Raw genomic sequence first — 17,461 nt, 5'->3', positions numbered from 1 at the left:
CCGTGCAGCGCGTCAGGGCAAACTCCGTCTGGCGTGCCTGGCTGGCTGCGCTCGCCAGGGAGGGAAAGGGTTCTCGTCCAGAGCAGGTCTCCGGACGACGGTGCACCAGGCCCCACGGTGGGCGCCAAATGTCGGGGGTTGGGTGCGACATATGCCAAAGGATGGCTTATCATGGTGGGGGCGAGTAGAACGTCGCCGATGCCTGGAAACGGGATGAGGCGAAGACATGCACGCCGGCAAATCTTACCCAGTTTCAGGGTTCTCCGGGGAGATAATACCCCTACTGCTGCTCTACGGGGTCTCCGCATGATCACTATGCCAAAGTGTTTACACGGTTGCTCCTTGAGCTGTTTCCTGGAGGTAGGAGAAGGCAAGGCTAGCTCCCTCCTTCCTATATCATCTGGTCTAGTGCTAATGGATTCCAACCCTTTGCATGGGTGCCCTGGGGGTTTATATAGGCCTACCACCCCCAGGGGTACAATGGTAATTCAGCTGGGCGCGGGCCCAGCCGTCAGTGCCTCCGGCCTCCGTCTTCTCCGCCGACTGCTGGGGCCCGCCGACTGGTGGGCCCCGTCGACTGGCTCGGTACGGAGCCGATAGGCCGCGTCCGCCGCGGGCGGGTCTTACCGGCTGCTGATTAGTGTAGCCGTGCTTCTAATGACGCGGGCTTGGTCATGGAGTCGTGACAACAGCCCTGCCGCTTGACGGGCGATCACTATTGCCACTCTCCGTCACATCTGGTTAATTGCGCGTGGGCCCCGAGGGAGGGGCTGGCCGACTTTCCGGGGCCGACTCCCAACGGGTTCGACTGGTGGCGCACTTGCCGTCTTCTGGGGTCCCGCTGGCTGGTGGGACCCGCCGCCCCAGGGTCGTACAGACAAGCCGTCGTGAGCGCAGGATTCGGTCCACTGGTGCTGATGTCAGGGTCGGCATGGCAACAGTGCCACGCCCCACGAAGATCCCCACGGGTACGGCGTACTGTGGCCATGCCTGCCTCTGAAAAGGGATGGGAGCACGCTTCACTGTAACCACTCCCCTGTCATGTCCCTCTTGATGAGGACATGGAGTTTGTTGGAGTCGCGGGCCGACTCCCCAAGGTCGGCTTCTCGGGAAGTCATCTCGGGAAGTCATCAGTCAGAAGTCGGCTTATCCTGAAGTCGTTCTTGGGACTCGGCCGCAAGTGGCTAATCGGTTGTCTTGCCGCCGACTTCTCAGAAGGCGGCTCTTTGTCCTGGGGTCTTGAGGGGCGCAACCTGCCCCGATGTTTTGAAAGGTTCTGGAACTCAGGTTAGCCTACCCGTGACCCATTACTCCCCATTACTCCGACACACATGCACTTTCACATCTCAAGAGTGAATGCCTGCTACTGCAGTCGGCTCAAGGAAACATCTTGGAAAACACTACGCTCCGTCCAGTTTCACAGACAAAGCAGAGATGAATCAAAATACAACACCGCGATATAAGTGCAAGATGTCAGCGTTCGCGCATACCACACCAAGATGTCCAGCGTTAACTAAATCTCGACAGATGGCGTTGCAATACCAAAACGCATGAAATTACAATGTACAGCACAAGGTCAGTTCTGCCTGATGGTTACAATCAACACCCAGGCACCAGATAAGCTCCTACAGAACAAATGAACCGTCTTGTTTCAGAATTTCTGGAAGACTGGAATGTACTCTCACCGGTTCCTCGTGTTAAGTGTTCATTAGGAGCCAGATGTCGAAACATGTGTGCGACAAGTTAACCAACTGCATCATTGGGATTCCCTTGAAAAAGAAAATCAGTGCCAGGCACCAGTTTCAGTGCAGGTTATTAATGAAATGATTAACAGCTCTCCCAGTGAGCAGACACGGTAGTAATATACCTGGCCACATGTGAGATGTTGATGACAAGCTCTAAATAGTCCTAGTTTCTACCAGATTCACATCCTCATCAATAAATAGTAGCACAGCCGTCATGACAAGCCTGAAAAGACGTATCATATATATTAACAATTATATTTGGCAACAAGCATCCCTAGCGTGCAAGTGGCAGAAAACTAAGCTTGAACAAATGCTGAATTAAGTATAGCACAAACCCAGGATTATATGCATAGCACAACTGGTAAGTGGTAACAAGGAGAAGAGGATCATGAAGGAAACCTCTATAATACTAATATATTTCTACTATTTTTTCATTATTGCTGGGCTGAAAACATGTGGACGTAAACCTAGAGGTGGGGAGCCGAGCAGGATCCATGATTGCAGGCTGAGGTGCTCCCCGCCACGTCGCTTCATGCAGCAGACAAGTACCGTCTGAGCCAAATCAAACCTCCTGGTGTTTCATGGCCTCAACTTGTCTGATGCCGACTCCAGTTCTAGCAGGAATAGCAGCAGGAAGGACAGGATCAATGGCGGGGCTCATCAGCAGAACAAAAGCACCCAGGAAGTGTGTGAGAATGACAACCCTGCAGTTGCACAATATCTGGCAGAGAAGTTCCAGAACAGACTCCCGGACAGTCCGCGATCTTGTGAGCTTAGTGCAAGCTCAATCCCCATGTATTTTTTTCTTTGTGAAACTAGGTAGTCGAAAGATAGGATGAGAAGATATCAATCTCATCTAGGTTTAAGTGGTTTCGAAGGATTAAATGGTCTTAGTGGAGCTTTAGCTCTTTTCTGGCATGAATTTATGCCAAGACAATGTGAAGGCTATGGATGTACGGTATATTGATCCTTACTCCTTGGAGGCTCACCCGCATCTACGGCGAGTCCCAGACGGAGGACCGACATCGCATGTGGTCACTTCTCAGTCATCTTCACCACTAAGCGGACATGCCGTGAGCAGTGATTGCAGATTTCAACGAGGCCATGTGGGGCTTCAAACATTTCTCCGAGACTCCTCGCTCGGCAGGTCAGATGATTAACTTTCGTGATGTTTTGGAGTTATGTGGTCTCGGTGGTCTTGGTTTTTCAGGTCTGCCATACACTTATGATAACCAGCGATCCAGCCGAGCAAACGTCAAAGTTCGGCTCGACCAGGCAGTGGCAAACAACCAATGGCATGACTTGTCTTGGAGGCAGGTGTTAAGCACCTGGTTGCTCCTTTGTCAGACCATGCACCGATCCTCCTAAGGTGCTTGGCCAAGTTACAACAGGAGAATGTGGGTAAGAGGTGCCGCCGCTATGAAGTTGCTTGGAAGCGTGACCCAGCGCTGCCCGAGGTGATCATGCAAGCCTGGTCAGCGGCTGGTGCCATGGGCAACCTTGGTGACGTGGCGGCGGCGCTAGGCGAGCTCATGCACGCATTGCATGGGTGAAGGAAAAAGAAATTCATAAATCCCATACTCGTCTTGAGGAACTAATGGCTATGAACGCAGATCAGAGGACTATTCGGGAAGCTACAGATCCGGCACTGTGTGCAGATCAAGTAGGTGGTGTCGCGTGCGCGGAAACAGGATAAAATCCCTTGATGATAGTGGCGTGGTGCAGCAGGACAGCGCCATCATGGCTAATATGGAGACAGATTACTTCATAAATTTGTTTACTGCTGATCCAGCGCTGTGTGTAATTGACCTTATCAATGCGTGTTACTGACAATATGAATGAAGGTCTGTGTGCAGAGCTTTCTGATAAGGAGATTGCTGACGCAATTTTCCAGATAGGCCCGCTCAAAGCCCCTGGACCAGATGGATTTCCAGCGGGATGTTTCAGAGAAACTGGGCAATAATGAAGGACCAAGCAATTGCTGGTGTTAAGCAATTTTTCCGGTCAGGAGTTGTGCCTGAAAGGGTGAATAACAATGCCATTGTCCTCATCCCAAAAGTTGATAATCCGGTAAAACTCACTGATTTCAGTCATTTATAAGGTGGTGTCGAAGTGCTTAGTTAACAGGTTGAGGCCAATTCTTGATGAGATCATATCGCCAGTACAAAGTGTTCTTGTGCTAGGAAGAACGATAACAGATAATGTGTTGGTTGCGTTTGACTGCATACATCATATCCAGCAGGAGAAGGATCCAGCAGAGTTTCTGCGCCTATATGCTGTGGGCCACTCAAAGGCAAATGATCAGGTTAATTAGGTTTTCTTGAAGTGGACGATGCAAAAGTTGGGTTTCGTTGACCGATGGATGAACTGGATTATACTCCTACTTGTGTCACCTCGGTTAGATACACTGTCAAATTTAATGGCACCCTCTTGGATTCGTTCGCGCCGTCGCGTGGGCTACAGCAAGGTGACCCTCTCTCTCCGTTCTCGTTCCTGTTTATTGCTCATGGACTTTCTGCCTTGTTACAGGATGGTGAGTTAAAGGAAATTTTACTTCCCTGAAGGTATACCGGCGTGCTCTTGGTATCTCTCACTTCTTGTTCGCCAATGATACATTGCTCTTCTTTAAGGCAGAAGCACAACAAGCGGAGAAGGTCCATTCTATCATCATGGCTTATGAAGGCGCTGCTACTCAACTTACTGACCCAGCCAAATGCAGTATTGATGCGGAGCATCCTACGGTCATCCCCATGGACCTACCTTCGTCTCCCACGACACCACGTGAACCAATGACAAGAGCTCGAGCAAGGGCTATCGAATCCAAGATGAACTCGCTCCTCTCCGGACTACCACTTTCTACATGTGAGACATGGCTACTACCTCAAACGGAGACCCTATGTGTGATTAGGTACTTAGAGGGAAGCCACAGGGCAACTACATCCAACGGACAAGACGGCGAAGACACCCACTACAAGGACCTGGAGGAAAAGCTGCTGAAAGTTTACATCCACCGGACAAGGACGAGTTCTGGGAGCATTTCAAGAGCTCCGACGAGGAGTCAAGGAGTAGTTTCATCTTCGAGTAGTAGTTGTGTGAACTAGTAGTAGTCGTCGGAGTAGTAGTTTGATGGATGTAGTGGTTTGAACTAGTAGCCCTTCAAATTAGAATTATGTTTAATTGTGTTTTAATTAGAACTATGTTTAATTATGTTTGAAATGAAGTACTAGTTGAACAAACTATGTTTGAAATGAAGTAGTATTTGAAGTTTCTAACTCTTACATCTCCAGTTTGCATCACCTATTGGAGTTGCACTTTTAGATCTCCGTTTTGCATCATCTGTTGGAGTTGGCCCTTTTATGGAGATGCAAAAAGCACTTTTTGGAGATGTAAATTTTAACATCTCCTGTTTTACATCTCCAAATTTGCATCTTCTATTGGAGATGCTCTTAGCAAGATGGTACGTAACTTCTAGTGGGGATCGTCAGAGGGGAAGCAAAAAACACACTAGCAGGCTTGGCCTAAAATCTAGAAGCATAAACTCAATGATGGTTTCGGATTCCGTGACTTCACAGTGTTCAACCAAGCACTGCTAGCTCGCAAGCTTGGAGACTTCTAACCAAACCCGAGAGTCTGTGCGCAGGTTTTAAAAGCTCGATATTATCCAAAGGGGCAGCTGGCGGATACTGTCTTTTCAGTAATGCATCGGTCACATGGCAAGCGATCCAGTATGGATTGGAGCTGCTGAAAATGGGGCTGATTTGGCGGGTGGGCAGCAGAGCGCAAATCCACATCTAGAGGGATCGGGTGGCTGCCACGCGAGCCGTCGGGCGAGCTCCTCAGGCCCCAAGGGACATGCTGGCTAGGACGCGGCGGCTAAGACACGACGCAGACCTGCTGGATGCCAATGGCGCCTGGCGGGTGGATGTTCTTCCACTTCCTCTCGGTCGACGTCGACGCTATCATCCGCATCAATACCTCTCCACGTGTCCCCGGTGACGTCCTCGCCTTGGCCCCGAAGAAATCCGGTGTCTTCTCAATTCGTTCAACATAACACTTTTGCCATGGACGAGCATGAGCGTCCGTTGGCAAGTGCTTCGAGTAGGGCAACGGATGGTCATCGCGTTACCTGGAAGACCATATGGGGGTGCCCTACTCCCCCTAAGGTATGCGTATTTGCCTGGTGGCTGGTCTCAAATTCTCTTGCCACTTGGGCCAATAAATTCTCTCGCAATTTGGAATCTAATGATCTGCCCATGTGGAACGCGAGAATGGTTACCATGCTATGTGCAGATGCCCGCGGGCTAAGGACTGTGGTCGAGGATGTCCGCAAAAAGTGGCCGGAATGACTATTCGGCGTGTAGGATCAGTTGTCAGAAGCCAGCCGCATGGTACTGTTGATGGTCCTTTAGCACACCTGACATGCCCGGAATGAGATCACACATGATAAGCACCGCCTCCGACTGAAGCATCCCGACGGTTTCTCAACAGCTACATAAACTTGCTGTTGTGTCTCAAGCAGTTCCCTCAAGATGATCCGACCAAAGGCAAAATGGTTCTCCGGGTGGACAGCGAACGACTCGGTTCGAAACCTCACACGCAGCCTGGGAGCTAATACAGGAGAGGACTTGCGCTGGGTGCGGCTGCCGGATGGATGGGCCAAACTCAACACGGATGGCAGCTATTTCGCCACTGACGGCTCCGCTGGCTGTGGCATGGTCCTTCGTGACTCTGCCGGTGAGATTATCTACACGGCCTGTAGGCAGCTCTTCATATGTGATAATGCACTTGAAGCTGAATTGGAAGCGTGCAAGGAAGTACTAAGAAAAAGGACAGACCCAGTGCCTAAGGGTCCCACGCCAGATGGGGTCTCGGGAAGGATCACACGAGGCAAGCTCCGCTACACAGTGCAATGCAGAGAGACGACGTCGGACCCCGGACCTCTTGGCAAAAGTGGGGAGTACTTCACAACTGCAGAGGGCACTAGGGTAAGACAATATAAAAGGGTTTTTTATAATGTCCTAGGTTGTGTGTGACTGACTTAGAAGTAGATAGAAGGATAAAGAAAGCGATAGGTGTTAATTGTGCGTTTCGCCACGCATAGCGCTTATCTAGCCTAAGTGCACGCCTAGGCGTGCTTAAGCGCACGACTAGCACAATTAAGCGCTAGACATTTTGTTGTCGCCTAGCACCTAGGCAAGCTTATGCGCTCGCCTAGGCGCGCTTTTTTTTAACTGGATAGAACCATGTTTTAAGACTAGCATATGAATGCATTTGCAGAAACAATTTACCCAATCATAAATATGATAAATTAAATTAAATAGTCTGAAAACCAAACCTGTAAATGGATATAATAAATAATGCGAAGTAGAAGGCAAGCTTGATCATCCTGTACTTCTTCTCTCCATGTAACTGTCGGAATATCTCAGTAACATCTATAAGATGTTTCCGATTCATATACCTGATAAAAAAATATAATTATATTCCTTTAACTATCATGACACAGAACATGAAAGCACAGGATGAAAAGGTAAATGGAAGTAAAATATGCAGAATGAATGCCTTGCATAGGCAATTGTACTTAGATCACATTACAAAGGTATATGCAAACATCTATTTTGTTTTCTTAATAAAAAGTTATTACAGGAATTAGTGGTTACTACCCGCATATGCATTCTCATTTTTATATACAAGAAGCAGATTACCAGTATAGATTGGGTATCTTACAAAAGTACATTTACTCTTCTCAATAGAACAAGCTCCAATGCCAATAAAGCACTTTATTTCAGGTGTCAAGTCTCAACTGATCAACTGAGGAAAAAGAGATCCAAAATGACTGAGAAAAACAGATTTAAAAAAATTGAGGCATTACTGTCCCTCTACTTGGGACTTGTGTGTCTACCAATAGGTAAAAGATATTTGATGCAACTTCAATAATTTTCACGTTTGGAGTCACTTTGCACCATTCAGGTTCATCCTCTTAGATGGATTATTTATTAAGAGCTGTGCATAGTTAATAGCTGTTTCCTGCTGTATTGCTTGTATTGGACTTTGTTTCTATTTCCTTTATGCTAAAATTAGTTGTCTCCCTAGAAGACACTTATCTCTTTGATGTATAGCAACGACTTGTAAATGCCCAACAATATCAATTAAGCAGACCAACAACAGGGAGATGTTATTTCTGTGTTGTAATTACAAACAAGGCTCTGTGGGTCAGATTAGAAACATAAACTAGAGCAAGGTTAAGAAGTTTCTGCATTAATCCTAGGATAACTATATGCTTAGAGTCAGTGAAGGTTAGTGCAAGGCAAACAATGTCTAATGGTTCTTTCATAGTGCGGAATGGTAAAAAGGAAATGATTCATGTCAAGATTAAAGCACATATAGCAGGTACGTTGTAGAGTAGATGTTATCATATTATGACAACAACAAAAGAATGAATACAAGCCAGACACAACATTGTTACTAGGGCATATGTGCATACCATTTCTTGTCTAAAAGCGTAAATGCCAGGCCAATATGTTAAACATGGAAGGTCATGAAGAACAATAAAACATGAATAGCCCGAAATGAGAGAGCAACTACAAATGATCAGCCTCCGGATCATTTAAAAAAGTTCTTTTTACAGAGCACTTCCATAATATGTTTCTATCCTTCACTATTTCATGAAGATGATAAATACTTTAGTAAACATTTAATTTCCAAAACTAATTATGTACACTGGAATTCCACAATGATAGAGGCATTACAGATTCCTCCCCAAATGAACAACTAATCTGAGATATAAAGTAATCCACATAAATAATAGCAATACAACAGGGGAATGACCAAACAAGCATGTATAGTTTGAGAGGTAAACTTCAGGGATTAAAGGAAGAAGTACATACAGCTTCACATGGTAATATGTTACAGGAGCCATAACTAGAAACGGAAACCAATTCAGCGTCAAGAGGAAAGAAGCGCAGAGGACCCCTTGGAGTACGTATTCTATTATGACCACTGCGTTGATGCGAGATGATGAATCATATGGATTGATATAGTCAAACTCCAAATCAGATAAGCAGATAAGCTGATACAAAAACACAAAGAAAAATCAGTGGAATGAATCAATAAGAGAAAATAACTTAAATAGCTTATTTTGCAGTAAGCTAAACCATGACAACAATATCTACTTACAGCCTTACATTGTTATACAAAAGGATTTGTTCAAGTATAAAATATTATCAATCGTGGTGGTTTAAGCTTTGGGTGCTAAAGCTACAATAATGCATGTCCGGCCTATGATCCTGCTGGTTTCACAACAACCACAATATTTGGGATGTTACAAGCTGTGGAAGCACCGGGATGTTACCTAGTAGCTTGTGCTAACATTCCAACAGGAACAATAATCAGAAATACTTCATTCCATCTAACATGGAAGCAGATGAGCAAAACTGAGCAGCGCAGAAACTTTGGATGCATTTAACCAAATGTAGCGGAGCTTTCTATACAAAGATGATTTGTGAGTGTAAGTTAGACATGATCTAATTTGCTGAATCGCAGTCCAGCTGACCTACTACTGGCTATCTTCTTTCCACCTCGAGTTGACCAACTATACTGGTAATATTGGCAAGGAAGAACGACAAGAACTACACCGTTGACCAAATCCCTGCCCAAATTCTGTTCAGAATTCCACAAAGCTGACGAGCTGAAGCCCAATTTGGTGAGGAATCTCGCCAATTGTGCGGCAGATCTTGACCAAACTCGCGGCTCAAAGGCGAAAGTTTAAAGGGACGAGGAGCTGAGCTTGCCTGGTAGGCAGTGAGGCCGACGAGGGCCATCACAGAGGCGAAGGAGAAGAGCCAGAGGACGAGTTCGACAGACATGTCGGCCGCCGCCGCTGCACGGGACCGAGCGGGACCGCGTCCCTCCGCTCTTCGCTCCCGTGTTTGTGCTCCAATCAACCGGTCCAGATGGACAAGCGCCTAAGACCACTCTCGCCGGCTTCAATGGCGTGGTCGCCGCCGGGGATGGGAGGGACGGCGGTGAGTTCGTGGGTTTGGAGTTGAGAGGAGATGGGTCCTGGATGGGTTCGAGGAGGCGGTCGGGGCAGACTGAAGGTCTCGCGAATTTAGACGCAACAGCAAAAAAAAATTCCAACAGCAATTTAAAAGACGAAAAATGGCTTTGAGAGTTTCATACATGTATACATATATAATCACTTTTATAAACACATGCACACACATCGTACGCCTATATGCCATCGTAGTCGATAGAAACATCTCCTCCAATAACGAAGCCAACTGATATAATCTACGGGGTCATTGGTAATTTTTAAGATAATTTCGTTCATAGTCCAAAATACATGTACCGTGATTTTATATTGTTTTCTCTACAGTTGTGGGGTCAATTGACCCCACAAAATATATGTAGGATCGTCGTTGGTCTTTTTTCATTGAACGCATATCGCTTAAAGATTTGAAATAAATTCAGAAAAGCGCAAGTAATGGTGTAAGTCTGAAACTTAAACTCTGATGAACTATGAATATCACTGTCCTCATAACCATCAAACCACGGATCATTTCACAAATGGCTTTCAGAGTTGCACAACATGTTTGCCATGCACTATAGCCCTAGCTTACCATATCGATAAGCGATATGCTAGTGTGGTTCTTCTGAGGAAGTATGGCTATGTGAGAGTGTGTGTTAGTTTGAAATGTTAGGGGGCTCAATAACCCAGCTAGGCGGAGTTCCATCCGTTTGTTCCTGCAATCCTATAATATTTCCCTCGCGTGTATTCAAGAATCAAAGTTGGCTGTGGTGGATGCCGTGGCTGTGGGCAAACTTTTGGCCCGGCTTTTGATGGCTTCGACTTTCTTCCTGTAGTAGGTACCAAGGGGGGCATTCTGATCGCTTGGAGGTCAGATAGATTGAGTGTGTCCACAGTGAGTAAGAAGGATTTCTCTATCACCATTAAAGTCACTTCTTTGGCCGATGAAAAAGAGTGGATGACTACTTCTGTTTATGGGCCACGGGAGAATGAGAATAAAGTTAGATTCCTGGAGGAGACTGTGGAAATTGGGGGCCTTGTTCAGACGCCATGGATCCTGAATGGTGACTTTAATCTGGTTTGCAATGAGGATGAGCGAAGTACGAGAAGAATTAACGGAAGATTGTCAAATAAATTCAGACATACAATTAACACCTTGGGCCTGCATGACATGCCACTGGTCGGGAGGAAGTTCACGTGGAGTAATGATCAAGAGCGCTCGGTCATGGCAAGATTAGACCGTGTGCTGTTCAATAGTGATTGGGAGGACACCTACCCCATCAGCGACTTGCTGCCGCTTAGTTCCAACATATCGGATCACTGTCCCCCTTTTCTCACTTGCTCTATGAACAGGCCCAGACAACGTCGTTTTCGTTTCGAAAATTTCTGGGTTAAGCTACCCGGTTTTATGGAAACGGTGAAGGCGCCTTGGGAGGAACAAGTCTCTAGTAATGATCCCATAAAGGTCTTTAGTGTGAAACTGCAGCGTACCGTGAAAACTCTCAAAAGTTGGGGTCAAAGGAAACAGAGCCATATGACCATCCTTTTTCAGATTGCAAATGAGTTGATTTTGCGTTTGGATGGCGCGCGGGAAAGTAGACCTCTGTCTGAGGAGGAACGAAAGCTTAAGGCCTTTTTGAAGGGCAAGTGTCTGGCACTCGCATCCTTGGAGAGGGTGCGTCTGCGACAGCATGCCAGAGTGAGAGATCTTCAGGAGGGGAACGCCAATTCCAAGTACTTCCACATGAAAGCTAATGGATGGCGTCGAAAACACCAAATCCCTTTCTTCAAGGACGGCGGCCGAGTGGTCACGGCCATGGAGGACAAAATGAATCTTGCGCGGAACTTTTACTATGGTCTCATGGGCACACCGGCACCTATTGCATCTTCCATGAGGCTAGATGAACTGAATCTACACGGTCTATCCCCAGAGTTGGCTAATGGACTAGAAGTGGATTTCACTGACACCGAGGTCAAGCAAGTGATCATGGAGATGCCCTCTGACAGGGCACCTGGGCCTGATGGCTTCTCCGGCCTTTTCTTTAAGGTTTGCTGGGAGGTTATCATGGAAGATTTTATGGCTGTCATGCATGACCTGCACAAGGCCAAAATCTTTTCCTTTGGGCGGTTAAACTCATCGATCATCTCATTGCTGCCAAAGAAAGACAGATCCCTGGAACTGGCTGATTTCCAACCGATCAACCTGATTCATGGTGTTGCTAAAATCTTTGCCAAGGTACTGGCAGTGCGTCTTTCACCACTGTTACCGGGACTGATCTCGCATGTTTAGAGTGATTTTGTCAGCGGGAGAAGCATCCACGAGAATTTTAAATTTGTGTGCAATACTGCGCGGCTGCTACACTGTAGGAATGTCCCGGCTGTGCTTATGAAAATTGATATCTCCAAGGCCTTTGATACTCTGTCCTGGGAATTCATGCTCAAATTGTTGATCCGGCGAGGAATTGGACGAAGATGGTGCTCATGGATCCGTGGTCTCATGTGCACAGCCTCATCATCAGTGCTCGTCAATGGGGAGACTTGTGATCCATTTGCATTGGGCTGTGGTGTAAGACAAGGAGATCCGCTATCCCCAGCACTCTACATCCTTGCTATGGACACACTTTAAGCTATGCTTCATTGGGCAACCAGACACGACCTGCTCTCTGACTTGGGGCTTGGAAGAAACGTGTCGCGGGCTTCCTTCTTCGCGGATGATGCAATTCTTTTCTTCAGGCCAAACACGAGCGATATGCAGGTGATTTTTGCTATGCTGAAGCTGTTTGGTGAGGCCACTGGACTTCGTATCAACCTACAAAAGAGCACCATTACTTGCATCAGGACAAATGACATCTTATCAGTGGGGTGGCTCATCATTTTTCCTGCCAACTGAAGCAATTTCCCATACAATATTTGGGGCTCCCTCTATCAATTTTTAGACTTCAGCGTCCGCATATATTACCCCTAATCGACAAATACTCCAGCAAGATGAAGGGATGGAAGCCAAGGATGCTTGCTCCGATAGGTCGGTTGGCACTTACATAATCTATGTTAATGGCGATGCCTATGCATTTTCTCTCTGTTTTGTCATTGCCGGCATGGGCGCTGGATATCATTAATAGAAGATGTAGGGGATTCATTTGGAAATGGGAAAATGAGATCAGTGGTGGTCATTGCCTCCTGCCTTGGGCTAGAGTGTGTATGCCAAAGGAGTGTGGAGGCTTGGGCATTGTGAACTTGAAGTGGTTTGGCTTGGCTTTGCGTTGCAGATGGCCTTGGCTGCGCTGGGACCCAAAAGAGCGACCATGGCGCAGGTTGCCTGATGGACAGGAGGGTGAGGTCACAGCTATTTTCTGTGCGGCCTTGTCTGCCTGTTTGGGGGATGGAGGACGGGCAAAGTTCTGGACGGACAACCGGTTACCAGAGGGCGGCTCCATTGCGACTATGGCCCCGGCCCTCTTCTCCTTTGTAAAGAATCCCGTTCGCACTGTTCAGGATGCCCTTCAGAATCGCAACTGGATCCGAGACATCTCAGGAGGGGTGTTGGTCGTCGCTATTGCACAATATCTCACGGTTTGGGACATTACTCAAAATGTGTCATTGACACCTGGTGTCCCTGGTCATCTATTGTGGAAGCTGATCGAGGATCATCTCTTCTCTGTCAAGAGTGCATACAACTTGTTCTTTGTTGCATCTGTGCGCTTCGCCTGCTACAAACCAATTTGGAAGTCCAAGGCCCCTCCAAGATGCAAGTTTTTCATGTGGATGGTGGTTCATCGCCGATGCTTGACTGCAGACAACTTGGAGCATAGAGGCTGGCCCTCAAACGGCAATTTCCCTATGTGCCTCGTCACACCGGAGGACTGCAACCACCTGTTCATACACTGCAAATTCACACAACAAGTCTGGCTGTTGTTCAGAAATTGGAAACGAGCGGCTTTTTAGGTGCTAGCAGATCATTTCAACAGTACTGAAGACTGGTGGCTGCAAGCACGTAAAGAAGTTCCCAAGCCCATGCGTCGTGATTTTGACACAATCGCCATCTTGATTCACTGGAGGATTTGTAAGGAAAGAAATTCCAAATTTTTTGAGCAGAAAGCAAGCAATCCATTCAGGGTTTTGGATGTGGTCAGAGAAGATATTGGCACATGGAGGGCGGCGGGTTGTGTTTCAAACATCTGCAACCTCTCTTGAGTCGCTGGCTAGGTTCTCTTGACCGATTTGGACGGCCTCTGTTGTCACTTATTTTTCCGTCTCTTTTGACAACTCCTGCTATCATTCTTGTATTTTGGATCTTTTTGTTCCGCGGGTTCCCAGTTCTAGTTCGCCTAGACTGCTAACTCTTGTTGTACTACTTCCCCTTGATTCTAAATAAAGTTCGGCCTATGACCCTTCGAGATTCTTGGAGACTTACATAAAGAATCTCTATTATAAAAGTGAAGTCTGCGGTTGTGATGGTCTGTTGGTACCTAGTAGTTTTGTTCATTTCGCCTTCACCCCTCCTTGCACAATCTACGTAAAACAGTTACAATGGATGATAGAGGCGAGGGTGTCCCGATCATTCGATGAGATGATAACTATCGATTTATCGGAGTCGACTTTGACGATCTGACTACCAACGTGCACGACGTTGCGCCTTAGCAATCGCTAAACCAATCTCCCGAGGTTACTGACGATGCTGGACCCACGATCAGCCTGACCATAAAGGTCTATTCCTGCACACAATCAAAGAACAAGCAAGAATATGATAATGCAATCTGAATATTGCGAATATAGATGAAATATTGATAAAGGTGGGGATCCGAAAGCGGTCTTGGTCTGGTCGTTGGACACAAACGAAGTACACAAAGTTGCCATCGCTAACTTTTAACTAAACAAATCCCAAGGAAAAAGCTACTAGATGGATCTACTTATATAGAAGCAAGGGGTGGCGGCCAAGGAGGTGGGAGGACGTCCCAAGGCTGTAACGCCCCAAGACCGGAGATTCAGATGCCATCCATGGATTCCGGGTTTCGTCATGTGTTTTGTTTTGCTTGTTTGTTTTCCCTTTTGCACATGTGCCTTGCATCATGTCATCATGTCATCATGCAACCCGTTTAAAACCCACTAAATAATTTGTATGGATCTTCGGTCCATTTAAACCGAGGGAGTTCACAAGGTGAAATTCTCTTTATAACATATAAATGTCTCCTACTATTTTAGGGAGCTATATTGAAATATTCCATTAGTGTGGAACCACCCTCAAACACACTTGCAGTTTAAATTATATGCCTTTCATAATTTCCTTTCCAACCTTCTCCAAACCCTATGCCCAATTCTTTCCCTAACCGTTGCTCTTCTCTCTTTTTCTCCTTTCTTTTTTTTCTATAAGAGTAGAGAAGTAAGGAGAGAGGGAGCCCAGCTACCAACCCTTTTGGCCAAGGCCTCTCGCAGCCCAGCAGCCACCTCCCACCAGTGGCCTATAGGCCCATCCAGCCGCCGGCCATCCTAGGCCAACTCCAGCGCAGGCCCAAGGCCCTGGCCTTCTCCTCCCCACTGCGCTGGCCCACCTAGGCCCAGCCGCAGCCCACTCCCCTCCTAACCATAGCACCCCCTGGTCCGATCTCTCCCAATTTCCCTCCCCCTCCGCCGCTAGGAGACCCATCTCCTCGATCCCCTTCTCTCGTTCCCTCCTCCCGTTCGTTTCCTTAGCGCCGCCACCAAACACGCAATGCTCCAGAGAGGAGCGACGCCCGCGCCCGATCTCCCTCCGGCAGGCCCCTTCTCCTCCCCCGCCAGAGCCAGGAGCCGCCATTATTCTCCCCGAGCTCCTCCCTCCTCTAGCTCGTCCCCGCACGGAGGAGTCCCTGCATCGGCCTCTCTTTTCCCCACGACCAGCTCCACACCCGCACTGTCGCCATGCCCTGCTGGCTCCGGCGAGGTACTGCCTCCCCTCCGCCCCGTGTGCCTCCTCATCGTCGCCTTGCCGCGCGCCCTTTGAGCGCCCCGAGTTCGCCTTCCTCCCCGATGGCACAGGAGGCCCCATGTCGCCATGGTTGCTGCCTGGTGATTTGTCATGCTGCCGCCGTCAAGTGCCGTCTCCGGCCATGGCGCCCACGTCGGTGACCACGTGCAGGCCGCTGCTCCGAGCCGTCTCTGTCTTCCTCTCGCCTTCGAGCTCCTGCTCATCACTACCGTCTCCGGATACTCATGCCGCCATGGTTGTCGTTGCCGCTGCCTTGTTGTTGTTCCTCGTCGGCCGCCTTGCACTCGCGAGCACCACCACCGAACCAGGAATGCCAAGTCCGTCTTCAAACGCCTCTGCACCCCTGCTTCTTCGTGGGTTTTTGTTCGTCGTCGCTGTCCCCCGAGGCCCCTGGTGTTGCTTTGTTTGGGACCGTCAAGATCGGCTACGAGAAGCCAAGAACCATACTCGGACCGTCAAGTATCTTCTCGAAGAATTTTGCCAAGTACCATGACGATGCGTCAAGTACCACTACCCCAAGTACCACGACGTCCGTCGAGTGCCAAGTAGCCCCTTCGGGTTGACAACATCGGCATGTGCGAAACACCAAGTACCACGATGACCATCGACATGTGGGTCACCGCACCGAAACGCCGAGTACCTCGCCGTGACCCGAACATCTACGGAAAATTGTGCGACTAAGAACGTGAACGACTACCATCGCCGTGAACCACTACCATCGCCGTGAACCACTACCATCGCCGATGAATGATAAGACGACTACTTCGACTACCGTCGCGTGAACCACTACTTCCCTCGACGTCCGAGAACGTCTACTTCCACTACTTCCTCTATGCCGACTCGAACCGCTCCGATAATGCACGCTTCAAAGGTATAATCGCCGAGACGACCGCCTGTGAACGAATGCATGTTGTGTGATGTATGAGACGCCCGTGTTTGCACCGTGTCCGAGTTGTCACTTGCTCGGTCCTCCTCGTTGCCATGCCGTCCATCCGTGGGACACCCGGTATCCGGGAGTGCCCCACCATCTTTTGCACGCATCCGCACACTTCTCCTTTGCATCGGTATCTCAATCGAGTTACCGGAACCGGAACACTGTCGTGGCACCGTTTTGTTATCGTTGCCGTGGCACCCCTTTCCTTTCCACCATGGAGACAAATGCTTCTTAATGATCTTGTCAACTTTTAATAAAAATTGCATAAACTTGTTCATGTCATCCGCATCATGATAACAACAATTAAAATGTTTAAATTGTTGTTGCACTAAATTACTAATGCATATGGGGATTTATAGGATTCGTTATTTGTTATACCCGGCCCCATTTAAATTGTTTAGATGGTGTAGTTTTGTTATGCCTCACCTCTTGCCATGCTTAACAACATTTAATATTGTTGAGTACCTAACGAGAGAGAACTAAATAAGTCATGTGGTGTTTTCTTCAATATGCAACCCCGTGGCATATTGAGCTCCACTTAATTTATAGTGTTGTTTGTTGCACTTTGCCATGCCATGTTTCATTAAATCGGACATGCATCATACTTGATTGTGCATCATGCCATGTTTATGTGATGGTTGTTTACTATGTTGTTTGCTTCTTTCCGGTGTTGCTCCTTTGGGTTAGTTCCGATAACGTCGCGTTGTGAGGATCCGTTCGTCTACGTCTGTTTGTCTTCTTCATGGACTTGTTCTTCTTCCTTGCGGGATCTCAGGCAAGATGACCATACCCTC

At 47.8% G+C, this 17,461-nt stretch overlaps 1 protein-coding gene across 2 annotated transcripts; it reads right to left on the bottom strand.

Annotated features, from left to right (window-relative positions):
• Positions 1-1,435: 1,435 nt before the first annotated feature.
• On the bottom strand, positions 1,436-9,854 carry LOC123102728 (protein cornichon homolog 1). Of its 2 annotated transcripts, none has more exons than XM_044524155.1 (5): positions 9,533-9,854; positions 8,630-8,811; positions 7,081-7,203; positions 1,868-1,968; positions 1,436-1,751 (listed from the first exon to the last, which is right to left on the bottom strand). In XM_044524155.1, exons 1-4 carry the CDS (start codon positions 9,605-9,607, stop codon positions 1,899-1,901), a joined length of 450 nt encoding a protein of 149 aa, XP_044380090.1. In that variant the 5' UTR covers positions 9,608-9,854; the 3' UTR covers positions 1,436-1,751; positions 1,868-1,898. The 2 variants fall into 2 exon arrangements, with proteins under 2 accessions (XP_044380090.1, XP_044380089.1); XM_044524154.1 differs by having other exon boundaries at positions 1,436-1,769; positions 9,533-9,853.
• Between the last annotated feature and the right edge of the window lie 7,607 nt (positions 9,855-17,461).

Source organism: Triticum aestivum, chromosome 5A (assembly GCF_018294505.1).
Source record: "Triticum aestivum cultivar Chinese Spring chromosome 5A, IWGSC CS RefSeq v2.1, whole genome shotgun sequence".
Taxonomy (NCBI): Eukaryota; Viridiplantae; Streptophyta; class Magnoliopsida; order Poales; family Poaceae; genus Triticum; species Triticum aestivum.
The sequence above is the reverse complement of the archived record's forward strand: the minus strand, read 5'-3'. Positions and strand labels throughout refer to the sequence as shown.